Here is a 22156-nt window from a genome sequence, read left to right as displayed (position 1 = left end):
TGAATTTTTAGCTTTTCAGACTCTATTACTGTGTCAGTTTGTTCCCCTCCAAATAGTGAAGAAGTCTCTGTAACGCAGCTATTGGAATTGAAAAAAAGTACTCTTTAATTTGGTGCCTGTATCCTGTCAGATATATTGTACTTGCTGATTGTTTTAAGATTTAATTTTGTTTTTTAAGTTCAAATATTGGTCTAAAATATATTGTTATACTATGTCACTTTATGTTTCTGTGTTTTAGCCATTAACGGTATGTGCAGTTACATTGTCTTTATTTGTACCTCCCCCTATGACTGGACTGGAGAAAATACTATTGTAAAAGTCCATAGTCGAGTTGGACAAACGCTTTTCCATGGCAAAACCATAGGTCCTTATGGATGCTGGGTTTGTTGCCAGATCCAATGAGGTCACATATTGCCTATATGCTCTTTTGTTCCTTTTTTGTCTTTATTAATTGTCACATAGATGATGATAGATAGATTCCATCAAAATGGTTACAACCTGTATACAACCTTTGGAGAATTTAATGGCCTAAAAATTTAAATTGATTTTAAGGGGTCTTCAGAAATATTTTTTAGATATCTAGTAGCACCACTACCTCTGACTGATCATTTCCTGACCTTTGAGTTATTTGTAACAAAAGGTAAGGGTCCAATTTAATAGTTGAGGTGAAGTGCTGTAGCACTATTGCATTCCCCAACTCCACATTTATAAAAACTTGTAACGGATGAGACATCTGAAGAACTTTTCACTATTGTGTTCCTTGCCTCCACTTTGCAATGGATGAGACATATAAAGATATGCTTTTTTACAGCTGTTACAGTCTTATACCAGAGGAAAGAGGTTTCCCAAAGGGGGTTGGTTACCCCGTGATGGGTTATAATCTCATCCAGGAGGTAGGAAGGATTTTCCTATGGAGCCTAGTGGCTCTTGGATGGATTTTATATTTTGTAACTCTTCAGCTTACTCTACCCTTCCACCAGAATGATCTAGATTCTTGATGACATTTTAGACCCAAAAGGTTTTCATCAGCATTACAGAGGTTTTTTTGTTTGCCTGTTTGTTTTCTGGGCTCCTCTGCCAAATTTTGGAATGATGGCAATAATAGACTTGGTTAAAAATATCTCAGCCAGGTTGAAAGATTGGCTAGATCTGGATAACTTGTGACAAGTATCCATGAGCTTTTTAAAAGGTTTTTAAAATATCACACAGCAACTCATGTGAATCCTAATGGTAGCGGGTTTGTTTGCTATTGTCATTAAAAGAGCTCTTGTGATTTTGGGGATTTTGTTACTTTTTCAATGTGCCTTAGCTGCTGTATTACTGTTTTGAAAAGCTGTTACTTGGTAAAAATTATTTGCACTCACACTATAGATCATGGCCAAGTTAAAAAGGAAATGGATCGCATTTTTATTGCGCCTCTCCTTGGGCAAATACAGTGTTTCACTGATTGTGAACTCTCTGTATATTTTTGATTTATAAAAAATTTTACTATTATTTTTCCTTGTATGTGCAATAAGATATTTGAATTTTCTCTTTTCTCTCATTTTTTATACTTGAAGAACATTACCAGTATTAATGTTTTTTTTATTTTGCACTAATATAAGTTTACAATATCCAAATATACATTTACAATATCCATTAGCCCTAATATTAATGCATACCCAAAAGCTTTAGACTACAGAAACCTGCCACTGATTGATTGTGTCTGATTCCAGGAAAAGAAATCACAAAAGAGCCACTACACAGTGCCAAGGAAGCACACAAAGTTAATATGCACAGTGACTACAAACACAAGGTCAAGGAAACCAACCAATCCCAGTGGGCTTTATGAGAATATGTGCCAAGACAGAGGACTTGTTTGAGATTCAAGGTTGCAGCTGTTTGACATATGTCAGACACAGGTCTTCCTTGTGCCATATTCTGACAGGTACCTAAATTTGGCTACTATCTTGGCTCCCCTCTCCCTGAGAGTGAAGGTAAAATCAGACCAGGGAAATATACTTCCTTTTTACACCAAAATCTAGTCCTTTTTCCTTCTTTCCAGTATGGCAACTTTCTAGTTCTGGTTGCCAATGGATAAGTACTATATTACTGCATTTGTCCTACAGATTTGTGGGACAGAAATCACTTTAATTGGACCCTGATTTAAGAACCTGTTGTGAATTTATTCTTATTTACTCAGAAATTTTTATATACATAGATTTTGATATTTGGTTTTGATTTTGATTTTCTTTTGACACGATTTGTATACCTCATAACTCAACCATGTATCCTCCTCAGGGGATTGTATAATTTTCATAAAATCCAAGATTTAAAATTTTTGAAAAAAAATTTTAGGAAAAGAAGCTCTATAACTCCTTGAATCAAGAAAATGTACTTTTCAGAGAAAGTGCCATAAAGAAACCTCCACTGCATCAGAAGATCCAGAATGTACTTTGGGATGTAATTGATTGATCTGAAGGGGGTTGAACACATTTATTCTGAATGTAAATTCTTAAATTGGCTTTTTGTCAATACACCTAAAAATATTGGTTTTGCTCTCTCTCTCTCTCTCCTATTTCCCTCTTATCTCTCACTATTGTAGTTTCCTCTTATAAAAGTGCAATATTGTATGGACCTTTAGCTAAAAGATCTTTAGAGGTCTAAGTTGGTTATGTTAAATGATTCACAGGGGAGATGGTGAAGATAGGATTAACTCTCCTCTTGTTTATTTTTAAATTCATCAACAAAAACTGAAAACACCCCTACTTAGTACTAAGTAGGGGAGGTTCTCAAGCCACTTACCAAAAATGGGTGAAAACCCAGAGGCAACTGACCACCCCTTGGGCAATGCTAAGAAATTTTAAAGACTGAAATTGGCTTTTGTAATGTGGAGGAAGGAACAGGAGGGGACATGGGAAAAGGTCTATAGAAGTCCTGAACTTCCAAGAGGTTCTTCAGCCTGAATCTGAGGATCTTGGACTTGTAAGAGGGGAGACTAGATATTAAAGGTATGGTTGCCAGAAATCAATTAACTTGATTTCAAAATAAAATAGACCCAAGTCAGGATGACTTTTATGGTCATTTATTTACAATTAGGAAGGTTGAAGGTAGGGAAATTGAGAGAGAGAAACTCTGGCCCGGACCAGAGGCCCAAACCAGGTAGGAATTTAGAGGTCCCAGCACAGAGCTTAATTAAACAAGGCTTCTAGCCTCAAGGCCTCCTCTAAGAAGAGAGGCCTCCTTGAGGCTAGAGCCTCCAGAAATGCCAAGGGAAGAGAAAGAGAGTCCACCTAACTTACTCCAGTCTGAAGTCTCACCAGAGATCCTTCCACACCAAGTTCAAAGCGCCAACTGCCCTCCACAGGAAGTTACCATCATACTTAAAAAAGACAGCATCTTTTGTCACTTCCTGCCTCACCTCCAATTTCAAGTGGACAAATCACAGTCTCAACACTGTTTTGGACTGCCCAAAGGGCAGTCCCTTATTTTTGATTTGTAACTTACTATCACATGTGAGTAACAGACCTCCCCCCTCCCCACTTAATTCTAAGTTGGGTGGGGTGACATTATTTCTGGTGGCTAGAGTCTACACAAATGAATGAGGGTAAGCTAATTCCATTTATACAGACTGGGACTGAGGCTTGGAGCTATGACTTGGGACTTGACCAGGGACTCTGGTAAGACTGCTCCTGGATCTCCTCCCTTCGGACTTTGGCTTGGGTGAGTCAGAAACTGGCCCTCCTTTCCTGGCTTCTGGAGAGATTAGTTCTGAAGAGGCCTCCCCTTCTTGGAGGAGGCCATGTGGGTTAAACTCTTGTTTAATTCACCACCAAGTCCTATGGCTGAGGGGTTAAAGAGCCCTGCCTAGGTTGAGCCGGGGTCTGGAGCAACATTTAGGGTAATAGGCTAGACATTTTCTCTACCCTCTTTTTATATTTCTTACTTTCACTCTTTCCATCTCTTTTGTAAATAAAACTATTAAAAGTCAATTTGACTTAAGCAACAATAATTTTAAATCAGTGACCACAGTATTATCTTAGAAATCTCATATATTTAGTCAAACCCTTAATTCCTTACAACTGTCAAACATAACACCATCCTCTCAGACCCTCAAGCTCACAATCTATACATCCTCCTCCTCACTCTCACCCTCCACATTCACTCTGTCGCCAAGATCTCAACTTCATCTTTGCAAAATCTCTCCTATATGCTCACTTTTCTCCTCTGACACTGCCACCACTCTGGTGCAGGCCCTTATTACCTCCCATTTTCACTATTGCATTAGAGTACTGGTGGGCCAGCCTGTCTTACATCTCTTCCCACTCCAATCCATCCTCCATTCACCTACCAGTGACTTTCCTAAAGTGTAGTTCTGCCCATGTTATCCCCTTTCTCTACTCAATAAATTCCAGTGTCTCCCTATGACCTACAGAATCAAATCCTTAGTCCTCTGTTTGGCATTCAAGGCCATTCATAATGTAGCCCCCTTTTGCCTTTCCTGTCTTTTTATATGTTACTCCCTGCCATATAGTCTTCAATCTAGTATCATTGACTTTCTTGATATTCCACAAATAAAATATTCCATCTCTTGACTTTGTGCATCTTCTCTGGCTGATACCTATGTCTAAAATCCTTTCCCTCTTCATCTCCATTTATTGGCTTCTTTTAGAGCTCACAAAAATTCCGTCTTCTACAGGAAACAATTTCTCAATTCTTCTTCATTTTAATGATTTCCCTCTTCTCATTATTTTCTATTTCTCCCATATATGCACCTTTGCTATATGTATAAGTATTTCCTTGTTGTCTCCCCAATTAATATTTTTAAAGGCAATAGTTGTCTTTTCCCCCTTTTTTATTCCCAGCACTTAGCAGAGTACCTGGCACACAGTGGGCATTTAATAAATATATACAGACTGACTCCTGTATATACATAAAATATTTTAAACTACTTAAAAATAACTTTGGTAACTCTTGGTTCAATTTTTTATAAACCTTACTTTCTGTCTTGGAATCAATGGTTAGTATTGGCTCTGAGATAGAAGAGCCATAAGGTCTAGGTAATTGCGGTGAAGTGACTTGCCCAGGGTCACACAGCTAGGAAGTATCTGAGGTCAGATTTGAAACCAGAACCTTCCATCGCCAGACCTGGGTCTCTCTCTACTGAGCCACCCAAATTACCTGGATCATTATTAGTTGATGAGACATAAAATAAGACGTATCTACCAAAGGCCTCTCTGGTCCAGTCATGAATGAGTTCCTCATAAATGATAAAGACTTCCAAATGTTCCTGTTTGTGGATAACATTATGGTGATTATATCAAGACTCAGAAGAATGCAGAGGCTTCTGGATGAGATTTATAAACATTCAAAAGAGTTTGGGCTAACCATCTACTTTGGGGGAAAATAGGTGAAGAATCCCTATTGTCCAGATTATAAAACGTAGATAGAAATATATTGCCTAGTCTCATCTAACAGAGTAGGAGGCAAGTCACCCTAGCTGAAGCAGCAAGGCATCCTGAGGAAAATATGAGAAGATGTTCCCCAGGAATGCTTCCAGTCTTTTCTCAGCAATTATCTTTGAGGGGAGAAATCACTGTGGAGAATGGGCCCACCTTTCTCATCACTATCCAACAACTGCTGCTGACCAGCTGCCATCAACAGGCAGATAAGCACAAGCACCTTGGACAGCACCACCAGCCCCAGATCATTGGTCTTTTTTTCCAGCCTATTCCTATGGCCATCACATGTTTAAGCAGTTCAGTGAAGAGGAAAGCCATCCTCATCAGCTGCTAACCATCTATGACAACAAAGGAAAGGCATTCCATACTATAACTGAAGCAGAGCACCCAGAGGGAGAAATGGGACTAAGTATGTGCTGGACAAGTCAACCTACCACCACCACCCTGATCATCATCACTCCTCAGGCACTGAAGGAGACAAAATCTTGAGCTCAAGAGCACTGGGACAAGCAGTGTCCCCCAATCATCAGATTTGCTTCATTCTAACCTCATGGCCATCATTGAGAAGAAAAAGCATTGTGGAAAAGGAACCTACCTTTTATTACCACCAGAAACAGCTACAAATAGATCAATATAGGATCCTGTAGATTGCAAACATACCTCAAACCACTGGTCCTACCTCAGCTCTTGAGATAATCATCCAAGAAGCAACTCCTTTGAAGGGATCAGTCTTGCCAACCAGCTCACAGCATACAAAGATACTCTTAGGGAGATGTGTAGTATGTGCCAGACACATCAAACCACCACCATCACCCTGACCATCTCCCTTAATGCAGATAGCCAAGCACCATGAACCAAAAACCCTGTGTACTTCCATCCCAGTGTTGATAGCCAACATCCTGAGAAGCAACCCCTGTTGCAGACTGGCAGCTGCTCCCGTAGGTGTTACAGACATAACTGTTGAAGACCCAGAAAAGACTCAACATCAAAAACTGATTTTATTTTATCAATAGAAATGACATTAAAGAGGAGGCTTTATGATCTGTGTGGGCGCTACATCCTAAGACCAAGGGACCTTTCCATCTGACTTACAACTGAAAACCTCCATAAGTTGCCTCATTAAAATATTAGCTCCTTGAGGGCAAGAACTATCTTAGTTTTCTGTTTATTACTCCAGAGCTTAGCATAGCTCTTTGCAAATAGGGAGAACTTTAATAAATACTTTATTCCTCCATCTGTATATATACATGTGTACACACAGAAAGAGACAGATAATACAAATGAACAATTGGTTCCAGATTTAAACATAGAAAGAAAAGTGAGTAGTTTTGACTTCAAAACATTTTTAAGCTCCTTTAATTATCCCAAACTTCTCCCTGAAACAAAGGCCCATTTTTTAACATCAATTTACCTCTACTATTTTTTTAAACCCTTACCTTCCATCTTGGAATCAATACTGGGTATAGGTTTCAAGGCAGAAGAGCGGTAAGGCTAGGCAATGGGGGTTAAGTGACTTGCCCAGGATAACACAGCTAGGAAGTATCTGAGGTCAGATTTGAACCCAGAACCTCCCCTCTCTAGGCCTAGCTCTCAATCCACCCAGCCACCCAGCTGCCCCCACTAGTATTTTTTAAATACAATTTTTCTTCCAGTATTTTAAGTCATCAAGCACTACTATCTCTGTAATGTATAGTCAGATGATCGGTCAGTTAAACTACAAATATTTATTATGCATTTACTATGTGCCAGCCTCTGTACTAAGCACAGGAAAGTGAACAGACTGACATAATAAGGAACTCCTTAAAAAATAAGTAAATTACATCACTTAAAAAAATATATGATTGGAAAAGAAAAGAATTGCCCATGTGATTAGAGGAAATGATAAATGATGGACAACCTGGGAGCTCCATTGATATCCTGTTGATACCAAGAGAAAGGGGAAAAGTCTCCTAAAAAGATGGGTGGTTGCCCTTCGGTAAAGTTTGGCAAAGATATGGACAGGTTAGTCAAGCTTGGGTGCGTTGTAATATATGTGATCATAAGAATCTACAACAATAAGAGTTCAGATTCATTTGAGTATAAGGGAGTACTTTTTAACAATTAGAACTCTAAGAAAAACAATAGAACATTGTGTCAAAGCCTGAATTTGGAGTCATAAGACCATAGTTCAGATTCTGGATCTCCTACCTTTGACTTCTTTAACCTTAAATAAATCATTAATCTCTCTGGGCCTCAGTTCCCCCCTCTGTAAAACAGGGAAGGGTTGGACCATATCACCTCTAAAGTTTCTTTCACATATTCTCTTATAATAGAAAAAACTCTAAAATAATTAGATTTATATTTTTTCTAGTTATGACCAAAATGGTATGTTCTTGATAATTGGAGCATCTGATAGAAATGTCTTCATTTTAAGTGCCAAAGCCTCAGAAATATTCAAGATTATTGGATTTACAGGTAATATACATACAAAGGTAGTATTTGTTCATTTGTTAGTGTCTTTCCTCCAAAGATTCAGAGTTCTGAGAATGAATGAACTATGATTGAGTGTAGCAACAGTGATGGTAAAGTTCATATAACTTTTCACTTTGTATTTAGAGATAAGAGTGTTGCAAACAGGGAAGGACAGAGACAAGTTGTATTCAATAGCCAATATTTTCTTGGCTTCCAATTATAAGTTGTGTTTACTCCTCCATTTAATATATTATTTCACTGATAGTTGACTTTTAATGAAGATCTCTACCTTATGTTTACAGTGTACACATTCTTTATATTTTGTCCTCTACACAAAACATTAAGCTTCAGGCATGGTGAAAAAAATAATTTTTGATCATATATATGAAAACTTCTTTCATACCCTTAATGCCACTGTCTTCAAAATGTGAAATGTAAAAAATACTATGAATCTAGAGTCTTGTAGGCTTGTTAAAAGAATATGCTATTTTATGATTAAAATGCCTACTTTGGATTGTAGGGTCACTCTATAAATAAAACCCTATTGGCCCCATCTAGAAGATTCAAATACAGAAAGTTCATCATGGAGTAGCTTGTAATGGGATGTTTTAATTTGAATAAGTAAATTTCTTAAAACTATCACTGATGATAATTTCTGTGTATATTTTCTACTAATTTCTATTTTCAGAGGTGTGTGGTGACATTTTACAAATATCTACAGTTAGTCTTTGGAATGCCCAAGAAAGTCAAGTAATGATCCTTACCGAACCTTCAGAAGATAAAAAAACTAGGATAGAAATACTCATTCTGAAAGAAGCAATCATAACAGGTAATAAAGGAACAAACAATTCAGAGATATATGCAACACATACATATTATTATAATCTTGTTTCAGGAAGTGAGATTTCTAAATGAAACTCTTAAGAAAAGACTGCCTATCAAGATAGAAAATTATAGCTTCTGAGATGAGCAGTAGCTTTCAGAATGAAGCAAATTTTTAAATGAAGCCTGGTGTATTTTTACATCAAACTTGGTGTCAAAAGGCTGGCTATATGGAGCACTGAACTTAGAATGAAGAAAACTTAAGTTTGCATCCTATTTTAGATATTTCCTAGCAGTGTGATCCCAGAAAGTCACTTTACCTTTCTCTTCCCCCATCTGTAAAATGAGACTGGTTGACTCGAGTAATGGCCTCTAACATCCTCTTCAATATAAATTTGTTCACCTACAATCCTAGATCTTGGGCTTGGCACTCAAATGAACATATGACCTTTAACAAATCAGTTAACTGTCCCTGTCTTCAGTTCCCTCTTTTACAAAGTGAAGGTAATAATATTTGCATTCAATAATGTCATAAGAATTGAAATAAGATGTGTATAAAGTCAGGCTATATAATTATTAAAGTATTAATAGTTACTAAATTCTATATTTCTATTTCATAATAAGTATACAATTACTAACCACTTCCTGAGCCTTTTACTTTTGAACCTATTGGAAAAATTTAGCAGGACTGAAACTATCACTAAATTATATGATTATTTTATGATACTTTCTGCTTCATAATCTCAAACATACTTTATGTAAGTTCAGATAGATTGTAGACTATTTTTAATATCAAGGATGTAAGGAAAGCTTTCTTCAAAAAATATGTATGAAAACTTCCCAAATTAATCTATTATAAATGCAAAAACAGTTAATAGTTACAAACAGAAACATATATATTGTTTATAGATGATGTTTATACTTAAACCAGAAGGAGACAGCCAAAACTACAAGAATGCTTTTTATATTTGTTTTAGTTCTCTGTGTATACTGATATTCTACATATCCTTTAAACTGTTAGGTTTTCTACATCCTGAGAACATGTTATTTACCTAATGACATACAACTTTTTAACACTAGACTTCTTCAAATGACCAACTTACATCAATTGGTACAATACTTTTGTTTTGTCCACAAGGCAAATAAAATAGAGAGTAGGCTGAAATTTTTTCTTATTTCAAAGTAACATGTTAATATGTGTTTATTATTATTTCTATTCAAAATACATTTATATAATGGAGGAAAAATAATCAAATATATTTCCTTGTCAGTTCATGCACTGGTCCTTCTATAGTTAATATTGGGGAAGAAAGCAAAATGTATAAATAATTCTAAAAGACTCAAATTTATTTCACTAACTAGTGTTGCTTAGAGGACTAGAATTTAAGAATACCTCAAAGGTGGGGGGCAGCTGAGTGGCTCAATGGATTGAGAGCCAGGCCTAGAGCTGGGATGTCCTAGGTTCAAATCCAGCCTTAGACACTTCCCAGCTGTGTGACCCTGGGCAAGTCACTTGACCCTCATTGCCTAGTCCTCACCACTCTTCTGCCTTGGAAACAATACACAGTATTGATTCCAAGAGGGAAGGTAAGAGTTTTAAAAAAATAAGAATACCTCAAAGGACCAAAAGAATTTTTGTCATCTGATATACTGAGTCCTTCTAGTGTTAACTGACTTTTTCAAACTTTTTGGTTTTTCATAAAGAGCACATTACATAATATTCTTATTGGTTTTTAAAAGTTAAATACCAATTATAACTAAAATGATCTCTTCCTCTAATCTTATAGAAAGTGACATGTGTAGTGATGAAAGAGGACGACTGAAAGATGAATTCATTTTGAGAAGAATATATGAAACAAATCAAATCTTGTGCTCTGCTGTCTTGGGTTTCCATGATAACAAATTATATGGTTTTTGTAGTAATGAGCCATATATCTGTGCCTTTGAGATTCCTGAAAAGGTATTCCTCTGTTGCCATTAATATAGCTAAATATAAATATATCATTTCCCTTAACAATTAAGGCAAATAAAGAACATGATTAGGTTGCATTTTCTTGCACCCAAAAGAATTCTATTTGACACATAGTTTGCTGATCTTAGATTCATTTGGAGCCTGTCACAAAAATAAAGCACCAATATTTCAGTCAATAAGCCTTTAGATCTCACAAACGAGGAAGTGGAAAACTTCTGGGTGATAGGTAGGAGGAAATTCATGACCATATCTGTGCATAGCTGAGGCAGATGGAGGAATAGGTCATGGGAAATAAGATTGAAGACCTGGGAGGTTAGGCTATTTGAGAGACTATCAATTTGTTTGTTGAAGTCTCCTTATATGGGGCAAAGGATGGGGTGGAAAGAATGTCAGCTAGGCACTGAACTCTTTTGAGTAAAGACAGAGACACCCTGGAAATCAATAGGCAATAGCTACCATAATTATAAATCATGATCAATTCATGATAGAAGAATCTGGAAATAGCAATGAGGAGCAAGGATTAGTATTCCGAGTCTCTCACCAAAGCCAGTGAATTGAGGTATACATTAAAGTTCTCCAAAGGATGGAGTGAGAAAGGAAAACGTTTACTATAAAAACAAGTTTGTTAATTATACAGCAGGCTTTTCAGAGAGCAAAGTGGGATGTGAAGGTAGATTTGAGGGTGTGAGAATAAGAGAGCAGATAGTTGTAGATGGTGATTAAAGTATGTACAGCAAATAACCATAATCATTGGAAAAGGAAAGAAATATATTGTAACACTATATGACACTCATGTCAGGAGTGAATGAACCATTTTTTAGATAAACTTAAGAAAAACAAGCACAGTTTAACTGTCTATGAATAAATTCTCTTTTTAAAAGATTTGTTCTCCATCCAAACAAACAACAAAAGGGTTTTTATACGTTTACAAGGATGGTTGGAGTGTTAACATATGAGAAAAAAATAACTGTGGTGTTTTAGTGGGCTGAAAGCTCAATTTAAGTCAGCAGTGTGAGGTGGTGTTCCCTCTCCCCAGGTCCCCACCTGACAAAGCTAGCATGTAAAGATGCATAATGTTCACAACAGGAGATGGCAGTCCCAATGTGCTCTGCTCTGATCATATTGAAGTACTGTGTTCAGTTCTTGGTAACACATTTTAGGAGGACACGGAAAAGAGTGAATCTGGAAGGGAATCAGTGGTGAGTGGACTAGAAACCATGAAAGTGAGGTTCGTTTGAAGGCGCTGAGGATGTTTTGCCTAGAGAAAAGAGTACTTGGGGAGATGTGGTTGTGTGCATCAGAAGGCTTGTCCTGTTTGATCTCAGAGAGAACCAGTAGCAGTGTATTGGAGCAGAAAGAGTTTGGATTTGGAGTCAAAGGATATGGGATCATTTCTAGCTCTACCACACTTACCATCTCAGCAACCTTGGGAAAACCACTCAGACTCCCTGAGCCTGTTTCCTCATGTGTAAAATAAAGGATTGGGTAAAAAGACCTGTAAGGTGCCTGAAAGTGGTAGTTTGGGACTTGACTCAAGAAAAAATACTTCCTAACAGCTGATGCTATCCAAAAGTGAAATGGACTATTTAAGAAATAGTGGGTTCTTCAGGAAGAGATATACTATATGACCATTCGGAATTAATCTGCAAAAAGAGCTACATTCTTATTTGTAAGTACTCACTAGATGAACTGCTTTGTGACTGATTTGGGGTTTTATGGTTGTCAGCAGAAGTTTAATTTTTTCAAGTGCTATTAGTCTTTATTTTCTGTTTTTTTAAGTCTTTAATATTAAATTAGGGGAGGCATCTGATAGATTCTGACAGAATCTGCACAGATAGGCTATCACATCTGCTTTTGTTGGGAAAATTCCCTTCAATAGGAAGGATCAACTACTTAAGAAACAAGATAGAAATAAAGTTAAAGGAAAAAAACTCAGTAGGCTACAGAACCAAATGTACCTACTTATTTTCAATCACAATATACATTGATTTTTCATTGATAACAGTGATCAAGTTGCCAACACAGTGATGCTATTTTTTCTTATTAGCAATAAGAATTATTTTCATCATCTCAACTTAATATTTTCTTTCTGATTTACAGAAGAGCAATAACATGGTTCTCAAAATACAGAATAAAATACCAAGTAAACATTATGGAACAGGAATGTTGTATCTGTCATTTCATGGCCAGTGGCTGGCATCAGTAGCCAAAGATGGGATACTAAGCATCCGTGATATTAAAAATTTGGTAAATATTGGTAATAGTATAAAGCTCTCAATAACATAGTGGGAAGTAGGTAAGGGTTTAAGTCTAAGAAGCAAATACTCTTGAGAATTTTGGAAAAGTAATAAATTTGCTTTCTAACCTCTTAATCATTAGCTTGCACTGTTATGGATTTTCAACTTTATTGATGTCTCTACATTCAGAAACAATATATTGAATCTTTTTAAAAAATAAAATTTTATTGATAATTTCTGCTCCTTATATCACCATACCATACCATATATCCTTCCCCTTCCTCTCCTGGAAAGCCATTCTATATGACAATCATAATTTTTGGTTTACTCTAGTCCCTTATTCTCTGATTCATGACTTAGAATTATCTGATATCCCTCTTTTCTCTGCATTCTTTATGCTATCAAGCTTCCAATATATTCATTCTAGGGTATCCCCTTCTGGGTGTTTTCTGCTACCATTTTGTAGGATTCATCCCAAAGATTCCTCTTTTTCATTGTTCCTCATTTCTAGAATAGTGTCAATTATTATTATTATTATTGTTATTAATGACAATGATGATGATTGCAACTAACATTTATATAGCTTTCACTATGTGTCAGGCACTGTGATCAGTGCTTTATTGCTATCTCCTTTGATCTTCATAGTACCTCTAAGGGGTAGGTGCTATTATTATCACCATTTTACAGATGAAGAAACTGAGGCAAATAGAGGTTAAATGACTTGCCCAAAGACACATAACTTGTGTTTGAGGTCAGATTTAAACTCAATTCTTTCTGACTCACACTCTATCTACTCTGCCCCCCAAATTACCCCTCTTTCCCCATGTCCCTGATTATATGGCTTACCCCTAATTTATACTCTCTCTTTTTTTTAATCTTTTTCTCCTATACTTACCTAGAAATCTCCCTGTGTGCATGCTCTCTTACTCCACCAGGTGTCAGTTGCCCCCAGAAATTCTAACTCCCTCCATTCCTCTGGAGGAGTAAACTTTTCAAGTACCAAAATCCCCCAGACCCTGTCTAGAGTAAGGTTCTCAATTCCCTTTATTACTCATCTGTGCTTACATGAATATTCCCCAGTAGAACCCTCTCCCTTATCCAAAACAAGGCCTCCTTCCTTTTCCTACCCAGTCCCCTATAGGTTTTTCTCTTTCTAAGACCACAAAAGCCACCTTCCTCTATTGCTAGACCTTGATTTTACCCCAGAGCATTATTCACGACTCTCTATCTCCCTTCCATGTACCCACTATTCAACTCTTCACTGTTATCTCCACTAAAATTCTGCCTTTACCTGCCACCTGGTACCATTAAGAAGTCTCTTACTGGTCTCTCTATTGCTAAGCTGTTGCTGTCCTTAATTGCTGCATTTATTCATTCCTCCTGCATTTCTGTTATTTGGAGTATCCAAGAGGCAAATAATCTCTTCAGTCCTGTTTTTCTTTCTCAAAATGCTTCACTCTTTATTATTGAAGTACATCTTTTGTCCTGTACAATTAAGCTCAGACTTTCAGGAAGTCACTCTGGTCTACATTCTGAACTCCATTGCTCTTCAGAACACATCATTCCATTTCCCTTTCCCTTTCCTAGTAGGTATAGAATAGTCTTGTGTTGTTATAGTGCTCTTTCATTTATATTTGAAGGTCTTTCTCCTGATGGCTTTGCAGAACTTGTTCTGGGTTGAATTAGTAGGTGTAAACACTAGGTGTCCTGGAATTTGAAGCCTTGAGTTTTTATTCTGGAGGTGATCTGTGAAATCTTTCAGTTCAGACTTCACTTTCTATGTTTAGAAGTTCTTAATAATTCTCTTCTATTCTTTCTTTCTTTATGGTGTTTCATCCTGTTGTTTACTTCTGGAAAACCTATGCTCTTTAGGTTGTCTCTCTGCATCCTGACTGAGAGATAAATGTTTTGCTTGTATATTGAGCATATTTTCTTTTAATGTTCTTGTTTTTTTCTCTTCTCTTCTTCTACATTGTCCTTCAGTTCTGGGTGCTTATATTCCTAATCTATTGTTTCTTTATTGAGGCTTGCCACTACAGATTCAAGTATTTCTATTTCGTTCATTATTTTTGTACGTAGGACATAAATTCTGCTCTTATAATGGTTTGTGTTTCTGTGTTCTCAAGTTCCACAGGATTTTCTGTCTCATCAAGTGTTGAATCATTTCCTCTGTTTTTCAGAATTTATTCACAGATGTGTAAACTTGCTTACTACATCTGGAGGCCATATTTCCTTCTGTTTCTTACTGTTTTTCCTGTTGACTTATCTTTATGTTCCAGGACTTTGAGATTTCTCCTTCCTGAGATCTTTGGTACTTTTAGACTTTTTTTCTCCCTTATTTTCCTTGTCACTCATTTCCTGATTTCCTCCCCTCTTAATGTGATTTCCTTGGGGGTTGAATCTCAAAGTGTCTTAGTCTCTGTCCCATCTGATTCTGGGTGGTCAGAAGCAGTTCCAGCTGGATGCAGTGCTCTTCCCTCAGGTGTGATGGAGTGCTGCACTACTCCCCACAAGCACAGTGTCTTTTCCTAGTGGCCTGTCCCACTCTCTCTATTCCTCAGTTCACTTCTCTGGTCCAACACAAATAGTTCAGACTTTGTTTTCCCCAAAACTGGCAGTGCTTCTGGGTTGCAACCCCAAGGCAGGCTTTAATTTCTGAAGGGCTGTAGCAAAGCTGCCTATCAGGGCCCAAGTAAACTTCCTTATCTTGGAATTAGGGTCCCTACAGCACTAAAAAGGGGGCCAAGGGAATGGTATGGGGGTTGATATGAGCCTGTAACATGTTCTTGGTCTGCTAGTACAGACTTACTACCAATAACAAGGGAGGTGGGGGAGGGATGCTGAGTGAGCTCAGAGTTGTAGCAATTCCTGGGTTGGGGGGATTTTTTTAACATTATTTTTATATTCTTACTGTCCTAGACCATGGAAATAGCTAATGTTGTTTTATCTTTGCTGCTAATTTCATTTTTGGAGAGCTTTGAGAGGTCATGGAGATTGGAGAAAATGTCTAATCTGTCATCTTATTGTTCATATGATATGGAAGTCCCAGAGACTTTTATTACTTTCCTTAAGACAGACACTTCAACTAGTATATCAGAAATTTCTACATGGATGATCTCAAAACTATTATCAATGTATTAGAACCCCTAAAAGGAGAAAAGAACAGTGTCTAACAGTATTCCATTCCATACTTACAGACTTTATTTCTGACAGACTCCCTTCCCATTCCATGAAACCTCAGCACTGTAGTATTAATAATAATATAAGTATTAATCTCTTCCTATTTTCAAGGTGGAAATTAAAAAAATAAATACTTATTTTAAAAGGTTGGAGGATCCCTATTCTAAGCTGTTTAAACTGTTAGCGTAAATTATTGTAGCTCATGTTTCTACAGTACATTGTGATTTACAAAGTGCTTTTCTCATATCAACCTTGAGAGTCAGGTAGTGCAAATATTATTATATCCATTTTATAGATAAGAAATCAAAATCAGAAACTCTAAGTGATGACAGGTGAACTCTTATAAAGAACTTATGATGTGCAAGACTGCATGCTGGCTGCTAACAATATAAAAATAATCATGACATATATCCTGCTTACATATAAATAACTATGATATAAAGATGAATTCAAAGGAGAGATGCAGATAAATTATGAATATGAACTATGATAAATTAAAGAAGAAAGAGCTCATTTTCATCTAGGGTCAAGATGGTCAGAAAAAATTTCATGGAAGAATTAGAATCTGAGTTAAATCTTGAAAGTAGGGAAAAATTTCAATAAACATTATGCAATGTCTGCATAAACAGTGAATAAAACCATGGAAATGAGAGAGGGACAATTTGTCTCTTTGAACACAGAATATACGAAAAGGAATAGTAAGAGGATGGACTATGGAAGATTTTCAGTATTAGAATCAATATTTTATTCAGCAAACAATACAAATCAACTAAGAAGTTTCAAATATCGCAGTGACATGATCCTATTGGTGCCTTCTGTCAATTACTAGAACTGTGGTACAGAAGACTCAGATTTGAGTTAGGAGAGCACCCAAACAGTTACTCTAAAAGAGATGAGGGTCTGCACTGTGGTGATTGCAGTGGAAATGGGAAGGAATAGAATATCCAAGAGAGATATGTCAGGACAGAATGGATTAGATGATTGAGTAGAGAGAGAAAAAAGTCAAAGATGGTGATTAGAAAGATGGTGGTGTTGCTGATGAAAAAATAGTACTGGCAAGGGCAAAACCCTTGAGGAGAGGAAAGGTTCCATTTTGGATATGTTGAGTTTGAAGTCTTGCTGTGATAAAGAAGTAGTCAGAAATGTGGGACTGACGCTCTGAGGAGCAGAGAGGGATGGAGATAGAGACTAGAAAGCTTTCTATATAGTGGCTATAACTGAATCCAAAGAGTAAATGGGATCACCGAGGGAGACTATAGAGAGGGAACAGAAAAGAGCCAAGAAAAATTAATGAGTGGCAGAAGCAAGACATAAATCCAGTTTTTATGATTCTAACACCATTGTTATTTTCACTATGCCAAATTGCTTTTCTAATATCTATATAGTTTAACCAATAGAACACTGAGTTGGGAAACAGGAGTCCTGAGTTTTAAGTCCTCATTTGTTTACTGATATGGCATAACTTTAATTAGTCACTTAAACTTCTTCATGCCTCTTTTTTTTTCTACATAGGCATTGAGTTATGGGTTTTCTAGAATCCATATTTGACTTGTTTTTAATAATATCATTTATTATATTAATAATAATAAATTTGTCAAAATCAAAGCATGTATAATTTGATTTAATAAAACATACAAACAGCAACTTTTACACTTTCCTTGTGTTGTTTTTTAACTATTTAGGAACCATTTGTCAGGTCACGATGCCATTCTTACCACGGACAAGGAATTAAGTCAATGGCATTTTCATTTGATGGCCAATTCATACTACTGAATGGTAAAGAAGATGGTGCCCTTGTTTGCCTAAAATGGAAGTAAGTACAAGCTGAGAAGGTATATTTTGTATAATATTTAACTTTCATTGAAATAAATGAAAACAGAAAGATATAGAAGCAAATAAGATATTTTTGTTATTTTGCTAAAGTTAATATAATATTTTATTAAATTATAAATGGTAGTTTATAATTTACATAAAAATTGAAGTAAAGCCATAGTAAATCATTTTCATATTTTTAATGTATTGGGAAATTTTATTTTGAAAAAATGTATAAAAAGTAAATTGTATTTTTGAAATCATTTTATAATACACATGCATTATTGTTCATTCTGTTTCAATCCATAGGACTATAATGGCAATTCTAGTTCATGAATGTATTGAGTATCTTGAGATCTATCTACCCTCATTTTATAAAAGTATTGAGGAGGAAGAGAAACTTTTTAACAAAATGAAAGATTCTCAGATCTTTTTGGATTCACTATATGGACAATCAGTTGAGTTATAGCTTTTATTGTAGATATATATCTTTTTTTTCAATCTCACAATCCTATAATAATTCTTTTCAGTTTTTTAGTTTCTTTTAGTTTCATTGTTTAAGTAGATATGATCTTAATTCCTTTTATTAAATATACTATTCCTTTTGCTCATGATTCAATGATTTATACAAATATAAGATCCTTCTCCCCTTGTAACTGTTGAGATGATATTTTTAACCCTTAATATTCCTAAAAAATACTAAATCTGAATAGAAATTATAGTAAAGAGGAAATGAACTTTTAAATTCATACTTACTGGGAAAAATCCTTAAGATAATGAAAAATTATATGAATGTAGACTGAAAATATTTCTTGATGTCCAACATGTTACTTTGGAAGAACATAGTCAGAAGCCAATTAAAACAGAACTCAGAACATGGTTGGTTGCTTCTAATTATTATATAAAAAAATCCTGTTTCATGATTCCTAACTTAGATGGTAGAGTATTAAGAAACATTTATAGCCTTACCTATAGCTTTTAACATTTGGGAAATGTCATTTTAAAAATATAAAGTTAAAGCTTTATTTTCTCTTCCTTTTACTTGTAGCCCCAGCCCCTAAACTCAAGGATATAGGACAGAATACCACTGTGGAGATGATCAATCATTAAAAGCATGTATTATAGAGGCAGCTAGGTGGTTCAGTGGATGGTGAACCAGAAGTAGATGCAGGGAGGTCCTAGGTTCAAATCTGACCTTAGACACTTCCTAGCTGTGTGACCCTGGGAAAGTCATTTAACCACCCCCCTAACATGGAAAGTAAGGTGTTGTTTTTTTTAAGTATATATTATCTTACTCATTACCTGTAGCATTATGCCCTGTAGTTATACTATGTACATGAAAGGGTATTTAATCTTTCTCTGGATTTTAATTTCCTCATCCCTGGAAAGAGGAGGTTGGACTAGATGGGCTTAAAGGCCCTTCCATCTATGGTTCTATGATTCTATGAGAGTTGTACAAAAAAAAAGTTAATTTGCCCTTTGTAAATCTATAATCTAAGACCAACATCTGTGATACAGATCTAAGTAATATACAAATAAATATATATTTTAAGTTTAATATGACATTATATGTGACCAAACTATTAAATATATTTGACATATTTGTTGAAAATTAATTCAAAGGAATTTTGTGTCAGGAGCAAATTAAATTATTGTCTGTATTCAAGATAATCAGAGAAATTTACAGAATAGGGTTTTAGAATAATTCTCAAATAATGGGGTAGGAAATTTGGTGGACTAGTGAGTGTGGTTTAATACAAATATCTATCCTTTCTTCTCAGGGATATCACAAAAAGTACTCATTTCCTGAAGTTGAGATATCAGATGAGACCTATGAAGCTGAAATTACCTGGTTACAAAAGAAAAACAGAGAGGTTTGAGTGTATACATATATAGATATATATTATAGAATATGTATTAACAATTGATGCTAGAAAAAAAACAAGCCAAAGAATTTATATATCCTAGGCAAAATTTCAAAACTGTGCCTTCTGTGTATCCCTGGTTCACTAGGAACATTGAGCCTCTAATAATCTTCTCTTGATCACTACCTTCTCCTATAATCAAACTTGAAAATGTCAATATTCACGTTAATGGCTCCTTCCAAAGCATCGACCTTCTCGACTTCCATGACATACCTCTAGTCAGCTCAGGGCAGGTCATGCCTTGAATTTCACCATTATTCACAAGAGTCACCTCTATGATCTTGAATTCTAAAATTTCCCTCTCCAGTCTCCTCTTAGAAGAAGTTACTATCTCTCACTCTGTCTTATACCTTTTATACCCATTCTTCATCCTAACTGTGACCTGCAATTTATGCTTTTGTGCTCTCAACTCACATTCTTCTTTTCACTATTTTGATACTATTTTAGTATTTAACTATACTTGACTAACTATAATACATCCTCTTTAGCCCTGGAATAGCATGTTTTCTGCAAGGCAAGTGAAAAAGCCAAATGACTATGATTTGCTTGGCCTAGGAATATAAACAAAGGAAAAAGAAGAAGTCTCTGCCCTTAAAAACTAATGACTTGTCAGGCAAAAAGGGGAAGAACCAGGAGAAAGTGGTGTAGTAAAAAACGAAAGAGAGAGGTTGACCAACAGAGTCAAAGGCTAAAAAAAAGTTAAGAAATAAGAGGATTGAGAAAAAAAGCTATTAAATATTAAGATATCATTGGTAACTTTTGTGGAAAATTAATATTGAACTGGGATATTTTTTGAAAAAATGGTTCCACTTTGGCCCACAAAACAGTTTAATTTTTAAAACTTCAAAACAATCTCTCTCCCAGATTATGAAACTAGGTTGGATGCTTCTTTTGTCTAAATGTAAAAACAGGCAAGGTGGAGACCTGCTCCTTATTTATCTGTAAACAAGGGCTTGATTAGGTGATGAAATCAACAGGGAAGCCACCTTGTTGGGAAGCATGCAACTGCTTGGTAAGGAGGAAGAGGGTCTTTGGGTCCCCCTCCTGTGACCCACCTTTCCTGTCATGAAGTGGTAAGGGAGAAATTGAGGCCACTGAGGCTACTCCCTGCAAGACTCCAATCAGAGATGTCCTGGGAGCGACCGAGTGATGACTCCAGACAAGACATTGGCTTGCATGACTGGAAGTCAGATCATTTTTGGCCTGACCCACTCTCCTGCCTTGCTGCTAATTTTGCTCATGCTTAAGCTTCTGTTCTTTCTCTCTCTGACTCAGCCTGGCTACCTGGCTTGAGTTTTGTGGCATCTGTTTAGAATGTGAAGGAGTCAATTGGCTTGTTAGAAATCTTGGGTGGTAGATAAATAAATTAATATTTTAAACTAGAAATACAACCTCCAGAGAATTTATTTCATTCATTATGCTTTGAGGGAACAATTTCAATTGAATGTTGAGGTGTGAAATCAGACTGCAAAGACTTATGGAGAAAGTAAGTAAAAAGGAAGTGAAGACCCTAATAATAGATCATCTCCTCCATCTCATCCATGTCACCCTTAAAAATCCCTTACTTGAGACATCCATCCTTACTACAATTGACCCAAAGTTCTCCTCTCATCTCAAGAAAGAATATAGCCACAAAAGGGATGAGAAACGTAAATAATAGTGGAAATGAATGGATCAGGATGGGAGAAGATATGGGTGAGGCAGAAGACACCACCTTTACAAAAACATTGAGGCCATTTACCAAGAGCTACCTCTTATCCCTTCCTCATCTCATGTCATTCAGATTCTGTCCACTACCATACACACACACACACACATTTATTTATTTCTCTTTGTTTGTTTGTTTATATAATCATCCTTACTCTCACTAATCTTAGACCTTTCCCTGTTTAATTGAAGGCCTCTCTACTGCCCACAAATGCACCTATGTCTTTCCCTCCAACCCTGCACTGATCAGCCTTTTTTAAGAGATGAGGAAATTGAGGGCCAGAAAGGTTCAGTTTCTTTACCAAGATCACATAATAAGAGACAGAGCCAGGATTAAAATTGAGCCTTGTGACTCCACATTCAATTATCTTGACACTATAATACATTTACCCCCAATTTTGCTTTTCAATCTTGTTCTGTACAATGTCTTGCTGATTTATGTCCATTTCAAATATAAATAGAGCTTTCTTCCAAACCTACATGGAGAGCCCAGACTAGAATACATCTGTATGTGTGTGTTTCTTTTTCTAGGAGGTACTTTTAAAAATATACTTTATATTTGTTTTTCATTGTTCTTGCTTTGTAAATGCTGTGGTTGTGACGGTCAGA

The 22156-nt window shown here is 36.1% G+C and overlaps 1 protein-coding gene across 1 annotated transcript in view; it reads left to right on the top strand.

Annotated features, from left to right (window-relative positions):
* Nucleotides 1-22156, top strand: part of LOC123234246 (cilia- and flagella-associated protein 43-like) — a 227621-nt gene that overhangs the window by 116254 nt on the left and 89211 nt on the right. The window contains exons 13-19 of the mRNA XM_044660173.1: nt 7792-7895; nt 8581-8721; nt 10502-10674; nt 12787-12933; nt 17786-17916; nt 18225-18372; nt 19697-19789. Of these exons, the coding sequence (XP_044516108.1) occupies nt 7792-7895; nt 8581-8721; nt 10502-10674; nt 12787-12933; nt 17786-17916; nt 18225-18372; nt 19697-19789 (937 nt within the window). The remainder of the gene's footprint in view (nt 1-7791; nt 7896-8580; nt 8722-10501; nt 10675-12786; nt 12934-17785; nt 17917-18224; nt 18373-19696; nt 19790-22156) is intronic.

This window comes from Gracilinanus agilis, chromosome 2 (genome assembly GCF_016433145.1).
Source record: "Gracilinanus agilis isolate LMUSP501 chromosome 2, AgileGrace, whole genome shotgun sequence".
Classification (NCBI taxonomy): Eukaryota; Metazoa; Chordata; class Mammalia; order Didelphimorphia; family Didelphidae; genus Gracilinanus; species Gracilinanus agilis.
This window is presented reverse-complemented; position numbering and strand designations above follow the sequence as displayed.